Consider the following 22364-nt stretch of genomic DNA (forward strand, 5'->3'; position numbering starts at 1 on the left):
TTGGGTTTTTTGTGTGTTTGTTCATTTTGTTGGTTTTTTTCTCTTTTTTTTTTTTGGCTGCACAAATAAATACTCAATCCTGGGTCAAATTTGAGATAAGTGCATATTGATTTTATTTTTAACTGACAGGAGGCCATTTCTGCCCACGCTCTTGATGCTTAGTAAAACATGAACGAGCCTGTTAAAGCAACATGCAGGAGATGGAGAAGTTCGGCCACATGCCCATTGCTTTCCTGTGAGTGGCAGGAGAGTCTTCTGTCACAGGAACCAGAATGTGTCTAGAGGCAGGAGATCTCACTGCGACTGTGAGATCAGATCACAATCCACAAAGCACTGCTTTTTCTCTCAAAGTCAGGTTCTCAGGCTGAGCAGTAGATTTGGAGAAAGCACCCCTCACCCAGCTCCACATCTGTGTGTCTGCGTGCACACGTGTGTAAAATATGGTGTATATGTTCTCACTCACGAATTTAGAAACGTTGAGAGAGATGAAAATAAATGTAAAAATACTGCTGTGATACATTTTTTTTTGCCGCACCTGCAACTGGACCGTCTACACGGGCCCTCTTTAGGAGACTACTGTTTTAAAGGGTAAATGACAAAATTAAAGTCCTTTTTATTTTTTTTTATTCCATGCATATTTCGATAGGCAGGACAGGAAGCTTGAGGCCATGTGGATTTTGTAGTTTTATACAAGAGCAGTCTTATTTTTAGTAGAACACCAGTGAACACAAAGAGATAAAACCTTGTTCATACACAATGTGTGGTTCCAAATGTTCTTATTGAAGACTTGAGACCTAGATTGGCATTAGGAATTTTTAATGTAATCATAACTTAAAATCAGTCCCCTTGATGGCTGTCTTTGTCAGCACTCCTCCTGGAGCACACTGACTTCTGTTGCTGTCTTTCTTCCCTTCTCTGCGCCCGGGTTCAGCCTGCTGCCGCAGAGTCGCATTTTGCCTGCACACAGGCCCTCAGCAATCAGCTGGGCCATTAGAGCCTGGTGCTTTCTGGATTGTTTCTCCCCCATCTTGAATGTGACTGAACATGAATGCCTTGTCAGAGCCTTCATCAGCTGAGGCATTCATAGTACGTAGCGATTTTTTTGGTGTCTTTAAAGAAGTGGTGTTCAGCTCTGGCTGTACATTAGCATCAGCTGGGGAGACTCTGGCAGTATAACTACCAGGCCCAACCCCCAGAGATTTCTGTTATGTTTGGTCTAGGTGGGATCAATGATTCTTAAAGAAAGAAAGAAAGAAAGAGAACGTTGCTCTGGCCCAGGTGATGCTGATTTCCAGTCAGGATTAGAAGTCACAGCTTTAAAGCATGGTCTTCCCCGTATTTGCTGAGGGCCTCTGAAACAGCGGCCCTGGGTTCTGCTTCCTATCAAGGGGCTGCATGTGTGTCCTGGGGCAAGTGGTGGTAAGCTTTGATTCCTAAGCCCTGATTTCTGATTTCTCTTTCTTTCCCCCATTAGAAGGATGAGATTATAAATACGGCTCCCTTCCTAAACATTAGGATCTCTCTTTTAGAGTAGTCAGCCTTTGAACATATACCAAGAACTGGGAAAGAATTCCAGTAATTCACAAAAATGTTTCAATTGCTGCTTGGCAGTGATGTCATTGTCCTTCTCTTTCCAGTGAGTGTTGCAGAGAGCTGCTGGACACAGTGGATAACTACGCCGTCCTCCAGCTGGATATAGTATGGTGTTACTTCTGCCTGGAACAACTGGAATGCCTTGATGATGCAGAAAAAAAATTAAACTTGGCCCAGAAATGCTTTAAAAATTGTTATGGAGAAAATCATCAGAGACTGGTCCACATAAAAGTATGTTCCTGGAATTCATTTTATGTCTCGTTGAGTCCATTTCTAGCATCTGTGTTTATTCCTGTTAAAGTATTTGAACTACTGCCGGAAGGTGATTTCATTTTGATAGTAGTATGCAGTATACTCTTTTTAAGCTATATATTTATAAAGTGTTCAATGTTTTACAAATCTGGCTGTCTCTCTTACTTAGCGTGTGAGCATTTAGCCCAAAGGAACATGCTTCGCTAGTCACAGAACCCCATCAGTGATCACCCTGACCAGGAGAGAGCTGCTGACTTCTTTATGTTGGTAGAGTCTAATTTGCAAGATGTAAATGCAGAAAATAGACATTTCAGCAGTGACAGTTTGCGTGAATGAGTCGCAGCTCAAGAGCTGTGGCTCGAGTACGGATTTTTCTGATTTCCCCAAGTCATCAAAATCCTGCCGATGCAGACTCTCTCATACCTGGTTTGGATTTCTGCATACCTCTCTGCTGACCAGAAGGGCCACTGTGCTGCACGTCTGGAGGCTGGTGCCCTGACACTGACTCTCCTGTGTGGCATGAGGAATGTTGTCATACCACAGGGGATGGGGAAGAGGGGGCTTCACTTTTGCCATCAGTCATAGTGAAGCCACGGACATTTTAATACTACCATGTTGCCCCTCTGGAGGCCAAGGGAATTACAGATATGAGTATTACAGACCTGTAATTAGAAATAAGGCAACTTTATCCTTTTTTTTCTTCAATAATTTTAGGGAAATTGTGGGAAAGAGAAGGTACTGTTTCTAAGACTCTACTTACTTCAAGGTATCCGAAACTATCACAGTGGAAATGATGTAGAGGCTTGTGAGTATCTTAACAAGGTAAGAAAAGTAAAGTTGTAACCAATTTTCACCTCCTTTTAAAAAACATTCCCGGAAGTTAAGGATTTTAACTTAGTAGGTTGTGACTTGTGAGAAACATGCCTGTGCTTTCTCCGTGCACAGGAGAGATTGAACCAGAAACATATTTGTATATGTTAGAGTACAGCCAGATGCTGTAATGAGACTTCAAAAAGACAGTGACTTTAATTGGATAGAAGTTTATGGCTCACTCATCTTGCAGTCTAGAGGTGAGCCGGGCCAGAGCAGTGAGCAGCCCGCCAGCCTCAGCGAGGCTCCCTAGGTTGCTCCTGTCAGTGCCTCTTCCAGCCAGCAGAGGGGGCAAGAGAGAGTCCTGAGCAGGCCACTTGAGAGATGACCCCGCAGCTGCACCCAGCGCTGTGGCTGCATGCCATTGACCTCGACTTCACTACCTGGCTACACCCAGTTGCACGGGAGGGTGAGAAATGTCACGTGCACAGCTGAAATTCGGGGGCTTTTGTTGCAAAAACAAAGTGGTTACCAGTCACTTCTGCAACACCCAGCCTCTTACCTTGTGTTGTGCTGTGGCTGCTTTGTGAGTAGAGATAGTGTTGGTCTGTTTCTATTTGTACTTGTTAATAACAGGCCTAGTTTGGAGATTTTATCCAAAATCTGACGCCCTTTAATTCATATTGGGTACAATCTAATTTCTTTTAGGCTTTCACTTTGTATTAAGCTTTAAGTATTGCTGTGGTTACATGATTCTTACATTCCCCTGTCTCTAGGCACGTCAGCTCTTTAAAGAGCTATATATTGATCCGTCAAAAGTGGACAATTTGTTGCAGTTGGGGTTTACTGCCCAGGAAGCCCGGCTTGGCCTGAGGGCGTGTGATGGGAACGTGGATCATGCGGCCACTCATATTACCAACCGCAGAGAGGTACCCACTTTCACATGTCCTAGCTCTCTCTGGTATGAAAGAACAAAAAATGATAATCCCACAGGAGTGTTAATAACAAGGAACTCTTTATTACTCCAGATTGGGAAGGAAGGAGAAACTTGTCTTTTTTTTTTTTTTTTTTTTTTTCGAGACAGAGTCTCACTTTGTCATCCAGGCTGGAGTGCAGTGGCATGATCTTGGCTCACTGCAAGCTCCGCCTCCCAGGTTCAAGCAATTCTCGTGCCTCAGCCTCCTGAGTAGCTGGGACTACAGGTGCATGCCACCACACCTGGCTAATTTTTGTATTTTTAGTAGAGATGGGGTTTCACCATGTTGGCTAGGCTGGTCTCAAAAACTCCTGACCTCAAGTGATGTGCCCACCTCAGTTTCCCAAAGTCCTGGGATTACAGGCGTGAGCCACCACGCCTGGCTGAAACTTGTCTTTTTCAATTGGATCATTTTTCACATGCTGCAGTCTCCCTAGTTTTGTTTCCTGCTGTGGTGGCAAACAGTCCTCTCTCTCTTTTTCTTTAACACCATAGTGTATTTCTGGAAGTCATTTTAAAAACAAAATTGTTTTTTCATGAGGTCATTATTAAAGTTGGGGATTGCATCCTTGCCTAGAAACATAAGTCAAATCATAGAAACAAGTTGTATTATATTATGAAAGCACAGGTTAAAAAACTATAATCATTTGAAACAATTAAGTACATTAAAGAAAACCTTAGAATTTTGGAGTTGGAAGGATCCTTATTCTATCCAATATGTTCTGCAGTAAAAGAACTGAGGTCTAGAGGGAGATAATGGTGGAATATTAGCAGAAGAGCCATTTTTCTTCTTGCCAAAACAAGAAGTTGGTACTAGATTATCTCACAAGTCCTTTCTAGCTGTAAACTCCAGCCATAGAAGTCTCTAGAATCTTCACATGTATGTTACCTCGTTTCCCTTTTTGCTAAACCCTAGGATAATCCTGAAGGAAAAAAGCAGCCTCGGGGGTATTTGGATGGGAGCAGGAAAGCCCCGTGGTTGTTTGCCTACCTGAGGCCAGAGAGGGAGTGGATTCGTGGGTTCATTCCGTGGTGAGCAGTCACAGGGTTTCTCCTTTTACAACACCAGCTGTGGTCGTTAACTTTCTCTCTTGCCTAGTCCAGTCGTGGTCTTTTGGGTCTTGCTATAGAAGTCAATGAGTAGGTAAAGGCAGAGGCTTTGGAAAGCTCAGTTCTTTTTTTCCAGACAGAGTCTCACTCTGTCACCCAGGCTGGAGTGCAGTGGCGTGATCACTGCAACCTCCGCCTCCCAGGTTCAAGTGATTCTTCTGCCTTAGCCTCCTAAGTAGCTGGGATTACAGGTGCCCACCACCACGCCCAGCTTTACTTTTTGTATTTTTAGTAGAGATGAGGTTTCACCATTTTAGCCAGGCTGGTCTTGAACTCCTGACCTCAAGTGATCCGCCCGCCTTGGCCTCCCAAAGTGCTGGGATCACAGGTGTGAGCCACTGCGACCGGCTGAAAAGTTGAGTTCTGTGTGTTTGAGTTTTACGTGGCCTAATTCAGTACTAACAGAAAAACAAACATTGCTGATACTGATTTGTTGCTTTACTATTACTCCACTACCAGTAAGATTTTATTAGCATCTGGAAAGCTAGTGTTTTAAAATGAGATCATTTGGAAAACAGTTCTCATCACTATATAAGACTATAGTTCATTAAACATTGTCACACTCATGTCATTCACTTCTGCCTGTGACCACCTGAGAGGCCACAGGACAGATACTTTTCATCTTACACATGGGAAGAGCTGTAGCTCAGAGGTGGTCTTTTTTTTTTTTTTTTTTTTTTGAGACGGAGTCTCACTCTGTCACCCAGGCTGGAGTGCAGTAGCGTGATCTCAGCTCACTGCAAGCTCCGCCTCCCGGGTTCATGCCATTCTCCTGCCTCAGCCTCTCTGAGTAGCTGGGACTACAGGCGCCCGCCACCACGCCCGGCTAATTTTTTGTATTTTTTTAGTAGAGACGGGGTTTCACCGTGGTCTGGATCTCCTGACCTCGTGATCCGCCCGCCTCGGCCTCCCAAAATGCTGGGATTACAAGCGTGAGCCACCGCGCCCGGCCCAGAGGTGGTCTTTTAAGTATAGTGGAGTCATATCACTTGTACATTTCTGAAGTTAAAAGCCCTTGGAGAAAATGCAAATAAAAAAAAAACAGTGTATATAGTGCAGTTGATCCTTCTCCCTCTTCCATCCAATGGATCTTGTTAGTTACGATGCTTTTGGCTGAAAGCAACAACAACAACAAAAAAACCAAAATGGCCTAAACATCAAAACAAGGGATGTGGTGGGATTTACTGGCCTGTTTACTTGTAAAAAGTCCAGAAGTAGGATAGGTCTCAGGGTTAGGTGATTCATTCAGTGGCTTACTGATGTCACTGAGGACCTGAGGTCTGTCTCTCTACCCCCACCCCCAACCCCATGTCATCAGTGTCATCCAATCACACCAAGGGCCATAATCTCTGTCCCAGAATCCTCAGGGAAAATCCTGAGCTTCTTGTGATTGGGCAGCCTTGAACCTGTCACTGAGGCTGGAGGAACGCCAAGACTGATTGGCTCAGGCCTGTGGCAAGAGATAGAGGGTTGCCACCTTAGCCCATTCAGGGGCCACCTGGGGAGCTGGAGCAGCCTCCCACACCTCAGGGAGGGTTAGAATGGGTGCTGGAAAGACAAAAACAATGTCCCACAAAAGTGAGCTCCTATTGGAGCTTTAGATGAGCAAGAGAAATCTGCTGCCCTCAGAGTTCCAACATTCTAGATATGAGCATCTGACTGAGCTGAATGTAAAACAATTCTTCCATGCTTTTGTTTGAGACAGAGTCTTGCTCTCGTGTCCAGGCTGGAGTGCAGTGGCATGATTATGGCTCACTGCAACCTTGATCTCCTGGGCTCCAATGATCCTCCTGCCAAGAGCTCTTGGCTGATTTTTTGTAAATTTTTTTGTAGAAATGGGGTCTCACCATGTTGCCCAGGCCAGTCTCAAAACTCCTTGGTTCAAGCAATCCTCCTACCTTGGCCTCCCAAGGTGCTGGGATTACAGGTGTGAACCACTGTGCCCAGCCTTTAATACATAATTATTAAAAGTTTATATTTTTTGTGCAATATGGCCCTGAGTACAGACCAGTTTCTCATCTGGCAAAAAGCAACAGCTGTAGAAACGGAGCTCACAGATCATGCTTCAGTATGGCCAGGCCGTGAGAGGCAGCCTTCCTAAGAGGTCATCCCAGCTTGTTGTGACCATACAACACCTCTCTCTTGAGATCTGATTCTACTTAACTGTAGCCACTTCAGTGCAGTACTCACTGGCATTGATTTGATCTACTTTATCTTTCTAACTCATCTTAGTATAAAGAGAAATTTCAGAAAATAATGTTCTCACACATGTTTACATGATTAAAAGGAAACAGACTAAGACATTTGTAATGAAAGGAAGTATTCTTCGAAGCTCCCAGTTGGTGTGAGGTCTGTGTTAGGTAATGATCAGGTCTGTTGGCTGGCAGCGTCCTTCTCTGTGCTTGGATGTTAGGCGCGCTTCTTAGCCTTTTGGAATATAAATAGAAGAAACTGTATTGAAAGCAGAGGATGGGGCCAGTAAAGGCATTTTACGTGGAGTGTGTGTAAATAAAAGTGCAAATGTGAGTGGTATGAACGACTCCTGCTGGCGTGTGTGGTTGGGGTGGTGTGGCAGGATAAGGTCAGTTTGGAAGCATTGTTGGGGCCAGGGAGTGGGGGCCCTGAGTAGCAGAATAAGGAGCTGGTGCCTCAGTGTGGGGAGGTGGTCAGGAGCTGCTGCGGGCTTTCAAGTAGGTGACTGGAATGATGGAGCCTGCTGCGCTGTGCAGCGGGGCTGGGGCTGGCGGAGACTGGCTGCTGAGAGGTAGAGCATGTAACGGGGGCATGAGACAGGCCTGGTGCAGCTGAAGGGCAAGCAAAGGGAGCTGGCACTGTGGGCACTCCAGGGGCACCCCGGGAGGTTCTCCTGTGATAGAGACGGGCCATGAGTCTACAGATGCCTTCATCCCTGGAGATGTTTCCAGCAGCCACTCTGTTCTGCCTGCTCCTACTGTGGGGCCTGTGGAGTCTGGTTCCACGATGATGATGCTTTTGTTTTCCTAAGAGATGAGGCCGCTTTCCTGCTGTGGGGAAAATGCAAGGAGGCGCCTGTTGCCTGGGCTGGGCAGGAGGCAGGCTCAGGTCTCTGTAAGGAAGGAGTCTGTTTTCTCCCCCGTCCTCGCTGCTGCTGATGGTGGGGCTGGTCTCCCTGGGAGAATGTAGCAGTCATTTAACTTTGTTGAAAGCTTTCTGTCTCCTTGTTGGGAAAATAATGAGGTTGGATTAAATTCCTGGTTTTCAAACTTGCTTTGTTGTTGTTGTTTTTAAGCAGCAAAATCCCCTTTTTAAGTGACATTTTTATGGGCATACTAGTGTACAAAATAAACTGGGAACTCTCCTAATTGGCCCTGGGTGGGAGAGGTGAAGAGACTAGAACCCTCGCAGCCGTCTTGTGCTCCTGCAGCAACAGCAGGCAACTCTGAGAAACAGGGTTGAGAACCAAGAGGTTGGATGACCTTTGTCCCCTGGGCATTCTGTGGGTTCTGAATGGAATGACAGGCCTCAGAAGGCCCTGGAGTCCTTGCTCCCCAAGCTGTGGGGGGTGGGTCATCAGCCTTGGCATTGCCCAGGAGCCCCCTGATTCCACATCACATATTAACTTGAGTCCCTGGGCGATTCATCAAAGGCTGGAAGGCCTTCCCACCGCGTGCAGGAAGCTCTTCTACCCGGTTCCTAGAAGAGAATCCATGCACCTCACACCTGCGACCTCTGCAGTAGGAGTGCTGGGTTGGGCGAGCAGCCCATCCTGATGCCAGATGGTGGATGGCGGGGCTCGTGAGGCACCTCCTTCCTGCCCCACGGGCATCTCACTTCCACTGCCTGCCCTCAGAAGCAGCACTTCCACCAGCCCTCTGCCTCTGTGGCACCTCTGCCATTTGGCTGGGTGAGGAGAGGTAGAGAGAGGTCCCCCTGTGCTTTGCTTTGGTTTTTTGGCTTTGCCTGGAAATGTGGAGAATCCTGCAGAGCACAGACTGAGAGGCTGTGAAATCTCAGTCCCTAACTTGGGATGGGACTTTGCTCTTTTCCTAAAGGAATTGGCCCAAATAAGGAAGGAGGAAAAAGAGAAGAAAAGACGCCGCCTCGAGAACATCAGGTTTCTGACAGGGATGGGCTACTCCACGCAGGCAGCCCAGCAGGCGCTCCACGAAGCCAGCGGGAACTTGGATGAGGCCCTGAAGGTAGTAGCTCCCTTGGGGCCTCTGGCCTTGTCCCTGAGCAGTGGGTCCTGCCCAGAGCTCCCTCCATGGCTCTCCAGCATCCTCCCAGGCTCACTCCTATGGGCTGCCCCGTCATCTGGATCTGAAGGGCAGGTTTCTCCTGGGCTCCAGCCCAGACAGAGGCAGCGTAAGGCCCCATGAGGCCCCATGCTCAGTGCCTGGCCCAGGCCTGGCTCCAAAACATGGTGCCTGTCCACACCAGCAGAGTCCACAGGCCAGGACTTTGTGTAGGGTTTCCGTGTGCAGCAGAGTTTAGTGTAAACAGGCAGTTTCCACAGCAGAAAAAAGAGAGTGGTAATTCAACTTGTAGTATAATTGTTTGGCATTAAAATTTTAAATGTAAGTATCTAGTTGTATTTATTTAGTCCATAGTACATGTTGGCAAAGGGGGTGCTTTTCAAAGAACGCCTCAGGAGTGACAGCAGGTTGGGATCCAGACAGCAGTGACTTTACCTGGGCCACTTCCTGCCCTGTGTTGGAGAAGCATATGGAATCCTCAGTAGGGCAGGTGCTGTGCTGCGTCTCAGCAGCTTGGCATGGAACCACCCTCTGCCCTCTCGGCCCCGCAGGTCAGTGAGAGACAAACTCAGAGCACATGTGGTGGGGGGTCCCAAGGGGTGCATGGGAGGCAGGAGGCTGGCTGTGTGGAGGCAGCAGTCCAGGCAGATGCTGGGGCAGGATGGCGGGCAGGAGGCGGAGTGGTAGGAGCTGGTTTAGGTTGTGCACGTGCTGGGGGCGGGGCTGGGGGGACAGACATGGGGTTGGAGGGGGTGGAGGGCAGGGCAGGTGTCCTCGTTTGCCCTGCTGAGGTGCGTGTGGGTGCAGCAGGCACGGGGAGTCCACCTTGCCTTTGCCTCTTATCCCTGCCCTGTTCCCTGGAAGGCTCCACAAGGCAGTACTTTTGTTACTATGTATATGTATATTTAACATATACGTTAAATTTTAATTTTTATTTGAGTATCTAGTTTGATTTTTTTGTGTGTTGGAGAAATATTAAGAGGTGGGAAATTCTGAATATCCGAAGGGACTGATGGTTCTCAAAACAGATGTAAATTATACGAGTGGCACAAAAATACTTCCAGTCAACATAGAAGTATTGAGTGTCGGAAAGTAAAGTCTCCACAGGGTCTTTTAAGATTAAGTATTGTGTGATGAAGAAGTTAAGGGTCAAAATAACCCTACTACCTGCCTGACATTTTAAGTCTAGAGGGCAGGACGCTTTCAAAGATCAATCAGTCAGCCCTGAGCTGCTTAAGAGACCTTTCTGTCTGTAGCTGACAAAACCTGTTTCCTTGGATGCTGCTTCCACCCGCTCTCCATCCCTTCCTGCTCTATCAGAAGGGATCTTTTCCCTGACTAGTCTTGCTCCTCCTTCAAACCCCAGCTGTCCTGGTCTCTGGCTGGAAGCCTTCTGTGAACACCAGCCTGGGTGGGAGCCCCTTTCTCTGCCTCATAGCAGCGGAGGACGGCTGGGTCTGCCTAGCACATGGCAGGGTGCAGTGCCTGTCTGAATGTGTGACGAGTTCTTAGTGATGGGTAAAGGGTGTTCCTGTGTGTTTTAGATTCTGTTCAGCAATCCTCAGATGTGGTGGTTAAATGATTCCAATCCTGAAACCGACAACCGTCAAGAAAGTCCTTCCCAGGAAAACATTGACCAAGTGAGTGACAGGCCTTTGTGCCCTCATCTTGGACAGCCTCCGGTGGGGTTGCTTGGGGTAACCCAGGTGAATCAGGCAGCAGGACTGGGGGAGTCCGTGCTGCCACCTTGGCTCCCAGGCTCCAGGTGTAACCTGCCCACCTCAGAGGCCACCCACGCAATATAACAGAGGGCAGGGGAGGCCTCTTTGGAAAGCAGGAAAACTGGGGAAGCGTCAGAAAGTTCTCTTTAGGTTTGTCGCCTTTGTCTATGCACCACTGTTTACATCAGCCCCATTTCTCTGCCTGTGACCTAAAAGGATGTCACTGTGACCTGTGAAAGCCATCCAGCTTTGTGTCCCAAGTGACAGCTCTGTCCACATTTGTCCCCCCACACACATTGGCATGCCTGTATGCTGTGGCCACTGACCTTGCGGTGCCCATGGGGAGGCTGGCGTGGCGCCTTGCTCTCAGCCCAAGGTCCTTGCCTGTCCTGAGATGGCTGCTCACTGACGCACCCGACTCGAGTCTTCCAAGCCCCGTTCCAGGCTGCTCCACGCTGACATTGCACAGAAGCATGACTTGTGCAGAAAGGGCCATGGTGCGCACCCCAGGAGCTCTTAAACATGAGCCGCTGTCCGCCCATGTGGGGGAAGCGGGTGGCAGAAGAGGAGCCAGGGGCCGATGCTGTGACCCCTGCGCTCTCCCCTAGTTGGTGTACATGGGTTTTGATGCACTTGTGGCCGAAGCTGCGCTGAGAGTGTTCAGAGGCAACGTCCAGCTGGCCGCCCAGACCCTTGCTCACAACGGAGGAAGCCTGCCTCCTGAGCTGCCGCTGTCGCCGGAAGCCTCTTTGTCCCCGCCAGCCACGTCCCCTTCCGACTCCGCAGGTAGGTCTGGGGTCTCTGAGGGCCGCGTTGAGAGCAAAGTGTCTTCAGAAGCCAACAGATGGGACTGGTGCCTTAGGCCACGGCAGACGTGGAGACTGAGGGGGCGTCCCCTGATGTCACTGGGCCGGCCACCTGGACAGTGTGGCCAGCAAGAGGCACAGTCTGAGGTTGACTGTGGTCATGCAGCGTCCCCAGGACAATCCTCACATAATTCACTTACTGCTGCGGTATTTTATTGTAGGAACCTCTAGTGCCTCAACAGACGAAGACATGGAGACGGAGGCCGTCAACGAGATACTGGAGGACATTCCAGAGCATGAGGAAGACTATCTTGACTCAACCCTGGAAGATGAGGAAATTATTATTGCAGAGTACCTATCCTATGTAGAGAATAGGAAGTCGGCAACAAAGAAAAACTAAGGGACAGAAATAGCGCAAATTTTCTGCTTATAAATGCTATCATTATGAAAAGGCCAATGCAGCTCTTTCTGTTCTTACTTTTCATCTGAATTGCAAGTCCTCTTTGGGTGTAGGAGGGGGTGGGCAGGGGACGAGTCCAGGAGGGGTTCCAGGGCCTTCATGCGTGGTCTCGGGGGGATAAGCTTCCTCTGGCCTGGCCCAGGCTGTTCCATCTGCCTCCCGGGTCTGCGTCCCTAACCCCTTCCCCAGCTTGTTTTACCCCGAAACAGGAAGGAACAGGGGTCCTGGGTAAGGTGTCCAGGGCAGGGTCCTGGGAAGGGCGTCCCGACCGCTTCCTCTTCAGCTATGGCTCCATCTGCCCGGCTTGCCTGCCTCCTGCACCCACTGCCCGTGACCTTCTTGCTTCCCACGCTGCCATCTCTGCCAGGATGCCCCATGGGTTCCTGTGCCACCCTTTCCCCGCCCCTCAAATAATCCTTTAAGTCTTCCTTCCAAGTGCTGTGGGGCAAAACGATGAGGCGCTGGCCTTGGGGGCCACACCAGGTCGCAGCAAATGCCTTCCGCCTGGGACGCCAGTGTTTTATGCTCTTAGTTCAGTAAAATACACCCCCGAAATTCAAGATTGAGTGTCAGACTTTATATATATTCAGCATTCCTCATTACAGAAATCTTTTATTGAATGGGAAAGGTTTAAATGCTAACCAAAGCAATTTATTTTTAATTAGTATTTTTAGACTCTGTGCTGTCATACTGAACTCACTGCTAGCTAAGAGACCTATCAGAGATTTAGATATATTTTCTCCAGGTTTTTTGTGGGTTTGTTGTTGTTGTTGTTGTTGTTCTATCCATGTGACAGAGGCTCCTTCTGAAAGTATGTAGTTCGCTGTATGTCGGTTCCAGCAGTAACCATCCTCACTGCGCCACGCACTCCTCTGTAGATGTGCGCCCAGTGGGAGTTCCTTCCAGCCCTAGGACCTCAGCAGCAGCCAGGTGCCGAGTGGATTGAGTGCCAGGTGCATCCAAGACTTTTCCTCCCTTCCAGAAGGCACTGACTGAAGACAGGATGGATCACGTGGAGCCGGCTGAAATGCTCCAACTTTTTCATAAAGTGTGGGTGGTCCAGTTTGGACCGATGGGAATCTTCTTGTCATTCTTTTTAAATGGATGATACTGATGGAAATAAAAGGTGGAAAATATATTCAAAAATTGTCACCCTAATTTTGCAGTAATTTACTCAGCCTCCCCAGCTGTAGGTGTTGAAAGTGTCTGGGTGACTAGCTCTTCATTCTGATTGCAGGATGTCTGTTTCCACTGAGTTTTGTGAGGAGATGGAAGGATGATCTCAGAAGCGGCAGAGGTCTCAGAAGCGGCAGAGGGCACCTGCTAGAAAGATGCCACATGCCAAGCAGGGCTGGGGTGGATCCTGAGCAGGGGACTGAAATGCACCTGTCAGGGTTTGCCTCAGAAGTGCCTGGTGAGCTGAGGTGACGCGGAGTCTCAGCCTCATTTGACACAATGCCACACTTGGATTTGGGGCCTGAATTGAAGCTTTTGGCTAACAAGTCGCTGTCCTGAGCTTGGTTCAGGCGTGTCTTCTAGCTTCCCAGCTGTTTTTAGCCATCATAGAAGCAATGCCACACCAGCAGGCCCCAAAACTCTTCCGTGTCTTGTGAAGAGAGAGCCGCAGAGGAAGCTGGCTGGCCCGGGGGTGGGGCTGCTGCCCGCCCCCACCCCTCCTTCCACTCCAGGCCCTGAACGGACTTCCTAGATTCATGCCAGACAATGACGGGAGCTCCCAAGCAGGGTCCCCGCTGTCACCTGCACAGGCTAAAGAGCTCCCCCCTTGCTCCCTGGCCTCTTCCACATCCACCCCCTGCACCAGTGACACTGGCGGCAGCCCCGCATCTCACCCACAAGTCACCCCCAAGGCTGTCCAGGCTGGTTGTGAGAGGCAGAGGGGCAGGAGACCCGCCGCCCTGGGTTCCTGGAATCCCAAGCTCCAAAAAGAAGCTGAGACTCAGTTTGCAAAACAAAAAGAGGACACAGGAGCACTTTTAACTTTCAGGCTGTGTATTTCAGTTCCCCCCAAGGCCCTCGAGACGGACGATTTGCCAAAATAACCAGGTTCAGTGGCTTCTGTAAAAAGTCACTTCCTCTCAGCAGGAAAGGCCCAGGTTTGTGGGGCTGGGGGAGCTGGGGCAGTCCGCCTGCAGCCCCTGAGGTGGGAGGGTCCCCGGGACTAGGCCTTTCGCCAGGTCAGGGATGGGGAGGGAGAACAGGAGCCACCCTAAAAGCGAAAAGGGGGCGGTCCCCAGGGTGAGCACTCCCGCTCCCAGCGCCTGCTGGCCACCAAAGAAAAACCAGACGCCTGCGCCAGGCTCTCCTCCCGCCCGGGCTTCCTCGCTCCTCCCCGGCCATCGGGCGCCACCACCGCGGGTAGCAGGGCGGGGCGCTCTGGGAGCCGCTGGGCGTCTGGGCTGGCGTCTGCAGGGGCCCCGCGGGATCAGGCCGGCTGCAGGGGCGCGGTGGCGCAGCCCACCTTGTTGCTGAAGAGGCGCGAGAGGCTGCGCGTGGGCGGAGGGGGCCGCGGGGCACCTCGGAGCCCGCGCACGTCCCAGAGGCGCAGGGCGCCGTCGTGGGAGGCGGTGTAGAGCACCTGGCCGTGCACCTGCGGGTGCAGGGGCGGGCGTTACCGGCGAGGCGGTAGGCGGGGGGGGGGGGGGAACGCGGGACGCGGCTGCCCGTGTGGATGGATCGGGGCGGGGCACCTTCCCTCCCACGGGCGGCGGCCCCGAGAAGGGCGGAGGGACCTACCTGGATGCAGTTGATGATGAATGTGTGGCCCCGGAACACCCTCTGCAGCTCTCCAGACTGCGCGTCGAAGGCCCGGGCGCAAGCGTCCCCGCTGCCCGTGAACACTGTGGACACACAGCGTGCGCTGGGCCTCCCTCCTTCCCTCCCTCCCTGCCCGGCCCCCCGCAGGCAGGGATGGGGCGGCGAGAGCGTGACCTGGGGCGTCTCCGAGACTCTGCCCCACGGGGGTATCCTGAGGCTCATATGGGAAGTGGAGAGCGCCCCTCCAGAAAACAGGGGTCGCCGCGGTTATTCTGCTCCACCCCGCAGATGCCTGCGCGCCAGCTGGCCCTGCCCCTGCCCCTGCTGAAAACCGCCCGGGCCCAGTCCCCACTCCGCGGTTTGGTGAAGTTGGTTTCCGTGCCTGGTTGGGAGGCCCCTGCCTGGGGATAATCGTCAGGTCCTCGAGTCGCGTCCCCCCCCACCTTCCGCTACGTCGGCAGCCTTATCCTCCTGTCCTCATTAATGGATCGGCACTCAAATCAAAGCCCAGCCCTCTGGGGTTCATGATCACGCACCCCCGGGACCCCTAGCGCCGGCGAGCCTCCGACCTCAGTCTGTCTCCTCCCCCAGGTGGCTGCCTCTCCCTGGGGTTTCTCCTAAGAATTTAGTCCAAACGTTTTCCAAAGGCAACCTGCATCTGTCACTTGAAGGTCTTAGCCACAGATCGTGGAGCCGCATCCCAGAATCTGATTTAGCAGGCGGGGCCTGAGAATCTGCATTTCTAACCAGTTTTAAGTGATGCTGCTGCTAGTCAGGAGGCCACACTGAGGATGTGGACCAGAAGAACTCACTTGGCCTAGGCTGGGCTCTCCAAAGCCGACCCTGATGCTAGGACTTGATGCAGACAGTTCACCTGGCAGGCGTCCCAGGAAACGCTCACAGGGAAATGGGAGGTGGAAAGGGAGGGAGGAAGTCCTGTGGGGTCTGTCAATGAGCAGGTAACTACGGTGGGCAGCTATGGCGCAAACCTGCCAGGGACCTTGGGGAAAAGGGGTAGGACTACCTGGGGTAGGGTGCTGGGCTATCTATCTGAGGGTGCTCTGTGGGTACTTGTTCCCCAGCCTTTTTTTTTTTCTTTTTGAGACAGGGAGACAGGGTCTCATTCCGTTGCCGAGGCTGGAGTGTAGTGGTACCATCATAGCTCACTGTTAACCTTGAACTCCTGGGCTCAAATGATCCTCCCGCTTCAGCCTCCTGAGCAGCTGGGACCACAGACATGCACCACTACACCCAGCTAATTTAAAAAAAAAAAACTGGGGGCGGGGGGGTGCAGCTAGGCACAGTGGCTCACGCCTGTAATCTCAGCACTTTGGGAAGCTGAAGCTGGTGGAGCGGATCATGAGATCAGGGGTTTGAGACCAGCCTGGCCAACATGGTGAAACCCTGTCTCTACTAAAAATACAAAAATTAGCTGGGTGTGGTGGCACACACCTGTAGTCTCAGTTACTCAGGAGGCTGAGGCAGGAGAATCGCTTGAATCTGGGAAGTGGAGGTTGCAGTGAGCCTAGACTGCGCCATTGCACTCCGGCCTGGGCCACAGAGCAAGACTCTGTCTCAAAAAAAAAAAAGTAGAGACAGGGTCTTGCTATGTTGCTCAGGCTGGTCTTGAACTACTGAGCTCAAGAGATCCTCCCGCCTTGGCTTCCCAAAGTGCTGGGATTACAGGCATGAGCCACGGTGCCCAGCCTGTTCCAGCCTTTTTGTTAAAACTACAGAGTGAATGGCCCCAGAGGGGAAGTTTCATTTCTGGGTCTCTTTTCAGCCCCTTTCTGCCTTCCCCCCCACAAACTCAGACAAATGGACGTGGCCTGGAAAACCCAGTGTGGCTGCTGAGCTCCCCGTGGGTGGGAAGAGGATCAAAAACAAAGTCTGATCATCCCATATCCTTGCTGGCCAAGACCAAGAACCGAGCTGGGCAACAGTGGGCTGCAGGCTTCGCTTTCCCTGCAGGCTCCGTGCCGCAGCTGAATGGGGAGGTGTTCTAGGCAGCTGCTGGCCAGAGCCTTTGAGAGTAGAACCTTCCTCGTGTTCAATTAGAGGACCCAGACTTGGGAACAGAGCCATAACCACACTTCCAGGCTTGGACACAGGAACAAATGAAAAATAATTTTTCCGTGTCAGACACCTGAATCCTGAGGTCATGTCAGCATCTATTTTCAGATATCTGCATTCTATCTTCATCCAATACATTTGCTGTGAGGTCAACTTGAATATTCCACTGTGACTCTTCTCCCATCCCGTCTCCTCCCTCCCAGAGGCAGAGCCAAATGGCCCGGGTGTGTGACAATTTGAGACCTGTAGGACAGACAGCTCATTGCCTGCTCAACATGCCACTCTGCCCTTCTTTCTTTCCAAAATAACCCTGATTCCATCTGGGCAGCAAATTCCTCAGATAAAAGACTTTATGATTCACTATCTCTTACACACAGAATGGTCACAGAGAGGTATGTAGAAGCCCTTGGATGAAGCTTCCAGGAAAGATCTTAAAGGACCAACTCAGCTAGAAGACGTGTCCTTTCGCCCTTCATCCTCTCTCTCTGCCTGCCTAAAACATGACACGATGGCTGGCACTGTAGCAGCTATCTTGAATCATGAGGCTTCTTTAAAGACAGAAGGTGTGTGCTAAGGATGACAAAGAAGAGTGACAGAAGAAAGCTGGGTGCCTGATGACTTTGTGGAGCCACCACATTCCACATTCCAGCCGGGACCACCAGCCTCTGAAATTCTTCTACCTGAGAGAAAATAAACCACCACCTCATTGGAACCACAGCTACCTGGATTTTCTCTTCTCTGCAGACAAATCCTAAGGCCAAGTGAGGCCAAAGCCATGTGGCCCTCGAGGCTGGCAGGATTAAGGGGCAGTCACTGGCTCACTTGGAGAATTAGGATGCACCCTTTGGGACATGCTTTTGACCCTAGACCCTCCCAGCAGTCCAGACTCCCAGGCTGTCCTGGAGAAAGGTTGGGAGGAGCCACCAAACTCTTATTTGGACCTTCTCTGCAAAACAGCTGGAAGCACGGGTGTGTGGAGAAGGAACGAGCACCGCCATTGGATGCTGATGATTGGCAGCCAAGGCTCAATGAGGGAAAATCCCATAGGAAGTAAAGAAGCAGAGAGGAGAAGCCAGGCTGAGGTGGCACAGGTCGTGCCAGGCCAAGTCACTTACAGGTGCCCGCGTGGTACTTGAGGGCGCTCACGTTGCGTCTGTGGGCCATGAACGTGCGCACACACTCCCCTGTGTCTGCCAGCCAGCACTTGACGGTCCTGTCCGCGCTGCCAGAGTACACGAATCGGTTCACCAGCTGCGAGGAGGAGCAGGGAGGGTCGGCAGCTGGGGCAGCTCTGAAGCCCCCCAGACCTCTCCCTCTATAAGGGGGGAAAGGGCATGTGCAGGTCTCAGTGGTGAAACCATGGGTGAGCCTTGAAGGGCCCTGCCACCGGCCCCCCCAGACTGCCCGCTTCAGCACCCAGAAGCAGGCGGCTTTTTTTACCGCCCAGCCCCACACTGCCCTGGGCCAGTCCCTGGCTCTCTGCCCCTCAGCTGCTTCCCCTGAGGAATAGGACGTGGACAGCCCCTTCCTCAAGGGTGTGTGGGGTACAGGCACTTAACTGCTCACTCCTGCTGGCTGAGGAGATGGCTTCCAGAGAAGGGCTTTCACACGGGGCTTTTGCTTCAGATAGGCAGACAGGACAGAGAAAGCCCTGAGCGAGGGTGTGAGGCAGACTTCTGCCAAGACTGGAGCTGACAGCCGGGGGCTGTCACAGGGTCACTACTCCCCCTGCTCATGGGGCTCACAGCGAGAAGGGGGCCCGGGAGACAGGCTCGCCCAGCCATCTGATGCTGCTGTCTCACAGGAGGCATGGAAAGGGCCCAGGAGACAAGGGAAGAGGCCCTCGCCAAGATGAATGGGAGTAGCAGCCCCAGGGAAGTGCGGAGACTATTAAAATAATTCTGTAAATTCCCCTAGACTAAACACCACCCAGCCAAGAGCATTCCCAGCCAGCACCTCTGGTCAGCAGAGTCACGGACGAGAAGGCAAGGGCGGGCAGGCAGGCTCCACAGCTGCAGTGATCTGGCGCGATGGCACAGGAGACAGGCGCAGGCTTCATGCCCCAGAGAGGCCCCTGCCACCACTGCTGGGGCCCAGGAACCAGGAGTCAGAAGCGGGTCAGGCACACAGTGCATTTCTCTTGTGGTCGGCAGGCAGTGGGCCCGCCGGCAGGCAGGCAGTCCACGCTGGCCACTGGCATCCCGAACACGTCCCTCCTAACCTTCCCCTCACGACCACGCTCTGGGCCACTTTCCACTGCCGGTTCCCCATATTATCTCCCTGTTCAAATCCCAGAGGACAGGGCTTCCACGACCCGGGCCACAGCCCAGGTCAAAGGAGTTAACTGGCCTTGGGCCAATCACTGTGGCCAGAGAGGGCAGTGGAACCAGGAGGAGCACAATGTGGCCTCCAGGAGGCAGAGGCTGCGGGTGCTTCCTGTGGACAGTCACCTGCCCTCTCTCACGCCCTGCCCTGAAGTCCTGTTGGGGTTATGGTGGGCCCCAGCCTAGGCAGCCTCCCTAACTGGATGGTCCCCTCCCCAAGGACAGGGATGTGTGTGACTGCCCACCTGCCCATGTCAGCTTTGGCAGGGTTCCAGAACATTCCTGCACTCAGACCTCAGCTGTCTGTACCACCCAGGAGCACAGTTCCTGCCAGTAATGCGGGCACCAGCAGGAAGGACAAAGGGACCACCCTGAGCCTGCCGGGCACACAGTCAGCTGCTTACAGTCCTCGACAGCCCCTCCGCTTCCTGAGAAAGACCACGCCTCCCGCCTGGTGCCCAGAGGCCCTGCAGGGCCCAGCTTCCCTGGCCCTATCTCCTGGTTTCCACTCCACACACCTGTGTCCACACTGCTGCCCCAGGACCCCTGGGCACGTGCCTTCCTCCCAGGTTTCCTGCAAGTCCTCCCTGCCCAGAAAGCCCTTGTACTGTGATCCTCCCTTTTCCTTCATGGGCAAGTGGAAGCCCGGGATCCTTCTTCACGCCGTGTCTGCGTCCTGGAGGCAGGGCTGACCACCACCAGCGCAGCACTTCTTGGCCATCTCCCCAACACATGGTCAGCTCCAGAGCCAGCCAGGCTCCCTGTGCCTGCGTCCCAGACAGTCACAGAGCCTCTGGGGCTCTAATAAGAGGAGTGGGCAAGGGTGGAATGTTTGAGACTGAGACCCCCAAGGACTGGCCAGTTTCGCAGCCCCACACCTCTGCGCTGCTCAGCCCCTGCACCAGGGAGGCTCGCTGGGTGACCACGGTGGGAGAGGACAAAGGGAAGCCCCTCTTGCTCCCTGGCAGCCGGCCCTCACCACACAGAGCCTGTGAGCACTGTGTTTAGCCCTCCCAGTAGCACCCTGCCGAACACGAGCCAGAGCCACACAGGCCGAGGGGGCACTCCCAGCCTCAGGGTCCTCAGCCTGTGGAGGCCTTGCTGTTCCCTCTAGCTGGTTTCCTGACAGGACAGGGAGAGCGGGGTGGCCCGGGGAGGCCTGAGCCAAGGGGGAAGGCAGGATGATCCTGAGGGCTCCTTGCAGCCGCGGTGGCTCTGAGGAGTCTCCTGGCAATGACATCCAACCAAGCAGAAGCAGGAGAGGCACCGGCCCGGGGCTCCGCCGCTGAGGACACAGATGCAGGCCTCCACCTCCCCGGGCTCCAAGGGAGCCCAGCAGGGGTGGGAGGAGGCCGCAGAGGGCCTGGCAGGCTCCAGAGCAGCAGACCCTCCAAGATACTCCTCCCAAGCAAGAGTGTCGGGGGACGCACCACCTGCCTGGTGACAGGTGTGGTGCTCACAGGCACGGGGCTTACAGATGCACAGTCTTGGGTTCAAATCCTGCCTCCACCCCTCAGCAGCTGTGAGACGTGGCCAAGTTACTCATCTTCTCCAAGCTCTCATGTGCAACATGAGAAACAAGGACCTCCTGCTAAGGAGGAGGCCACGAGGGCTGATGCGCCGCACACAGCCAAGGTCTGAACATGGTAACTCCCGCCCATCCCTAAAATGCAGGTGCAATCTCTGCCCACCGGCTCCTCAGGGTGGGACTCATGAACTGGTACGACAGGGCTTTTGCAGCCAGAGGCTGCCCCACAACATCCTTGCTGTGATCCCCACCTGGTCCCCACCGCCTTGGGCTCCCAGATCCTGTAGGTCTTTCTTTCCTCTGGCTGGATTTGAAATGCTTCGTTTCTTTGAAATCACAATGTTGCTATCTGATTTCAAAACTGGGTGCATAGGTGTCTTAGTTATTTTTTACAATTTACATTTGAAATGTTTTATAACTAAAATGTTTAAAACATCCCTGTAAAACCACGAAGGGACAGGGCAGAGACTCTATCTCTGCTCCTTCACAAGGACCCCGGGTCAAGCCCAGAACCTGGGTGACTCCTCAAAGAGCAGGGGAGAGGGCTGCCCTGCAGCGCAGGGGCCACCACAGACAGGGTGCCCCCTGGCTTTTTGACCTTGGGTTTGTCACTTAGAAGCAGGTCCTCACACCATCTCTGGCCCGACCCTCTCCAAAGGAGGCCTGTGCGCCCCTGGCTCTGTCCCCACCTGGCTTCTGGGACCCCCGAGGTCAGTGGCTCCACCCTGCATGCAATCCTGTAAAAGGCGAGGGAGGCAGAGGAGCCTCTGGGCATGGTGGTTTCTCAGGACCTCACCTCTGCTTTTGGCCAACTTGGAGCAGGCTGCAGGCTTCGGGGAAGCAGGGAGGATGCTTTGTGGCCACCTGGTCCCCAGGCTGATGGTCAGAGGCGGGGTATATGAAGCTATGGTCTGAGCGTCGGTACCCCCCAGATTCATGCTGGAACTTAACCCCCACTGTGACAGCATTAGGAAGTAAAGTGGTCATGAGGGCCCGCCTCATAAATGGGGTGAGTTCCCTTTTATAAAAGGGCTTAAGGGAGCTTGTTTGTCCCTTCATCCAAGACGAAGAATGTGGCAAGAGCAGCAGCCACCAGACACAGAATGTGCTGGCACCTTGACCTTGGATTCCCCAGCCTCTGGAACAGTGAGAAATACATTTCTATTATTTATAAATTACCCAGTCAATGGTATTCTGCACCTTTTCTTTTCTTTTCTTTTCTTTTTTGAGATGATGTTTCTCCATGTTGCCTAGGCTGGTCTGGGAACTCTGGCCTCAAGCGATCCATCCACCTCATCCTCCCAAAGTGCTGGGATAGCTGGTGTGAGCCACCGTGCCCGGCCCTCCAGTCTAAGGTATTTTGTTACAGGAGAAGCAATGGACCAGGACTCTGCGAAACTGCACGGTCTCCACTTTTCCTCCCCAGCCTCTGGAAAGGCTGCCCACGAGCTTGTCTCCATAAATCAAAGAAGCCTGACCTGTGTGATGCGAGTGGTGCAGACACCACAGCTCAAACGCACCATCACCGGGCAGTTCACTCAGGGTCCCAGCAGACGCCCCACACTTGGCCCACCAGGAAACCTCAGCCACTCTCTCCCTTGGCTCTTGACTTGCAAACACACATGCTTCTTCAGCAAAAGGATTTCAGAGGCCACACAATGGGGCTCGCAAAGCCACTGTGGGGGCCCAGGACTCTCAAGG

The 22364-nt window shown here is 52.5% G+C and overlaps 2 protein-coding genes across 10 annotated transcripts in view; one reads left to right on the forward strand and one right to left on the reverse strand.

The window, feature by feature from the left end:
• Positions 1–13346, forward strand: part of NUB1 (negative regulator of ubiquitin like proteins 1) — a 37341-nt gene extending 23995 nt beyond the window's left edge. For 2 of the 3 annotated variants that reach the window (XM_032762243.2, XM_032762245.2), the window contains exons 9-15: positions 1638–1824; positions 2560–2667; positions 3432–3584; positions 8773–8919; positions 10521–10616; positions 11306–11483; positions 11725–13341. In XM_032762243.2, coding sequence (XP_032618134.1) covers positions 1638–1824; positions 2560–2667; positions 3432–3584; positions 8773–8919; positions 10521–10616; positions 11306–11483; positions 11725–11903 — 1048 coding nt within the window. In that variant the 3' untranslated portion in view covers positions 11904–13341. Of the gene's footprint in view, positions 1–1637; positions 1825–2559; positions 2668–3431; positions 3585–8772; positions 8920–10520; positions 10617–11305; positions 11484–11724 lie in introns of all 3 variants that reach the window. The other variant, XM_032762244.2, reaches the window with a different exon arrangement.
• Positions 13347–13894: 548 nt separating this feature from the next.
• The window catches only part of WDR86 (WD repeat domain 86), a 29027-nt gene continuing 20557 nt past the window's right edge, over positions 13895–22364 (reverse strand). For 4 of the 7 annotated variants that reach the window (XM_032762247.2, XM_032762246.2, XM_058428118.1 and 1 more), the window contains exons 4-6: positions 17927–18062; positions 14718–14821; positions 13895–14571 (exon numbers count right to left, since the gene is read on the reverse strand). In XM_032762247.2, the coding sequence (XP_032618138.1) occupies positions 14407–14571; positions 14718–14821; positions 17927–18062 (405 nt within the window). In that variant the 3' untranslated portion in view covers positions 13895–14406. The other 3 variants (XM_058428143.1, XM_058428129.1, XM_058428131.1) reach the window with 3 other exon arrangements.

Source organism: Hylobates moloch, unplaced genomic scaffold, assembly GCF_009828535.3.
Source record: "Hylobates moloch isolate HMO894 unplaced genomic scaffold, HMol_V3 SCAFFOLD_1, whole genome shotgun sequence".
In the NCBI taxonomy this organism is placed as follows: Eukaryota; Metazoa; Chordata; class Mammalia; order Primates; family Hylobatidae; genus Hylobates; species Hylobates moloch.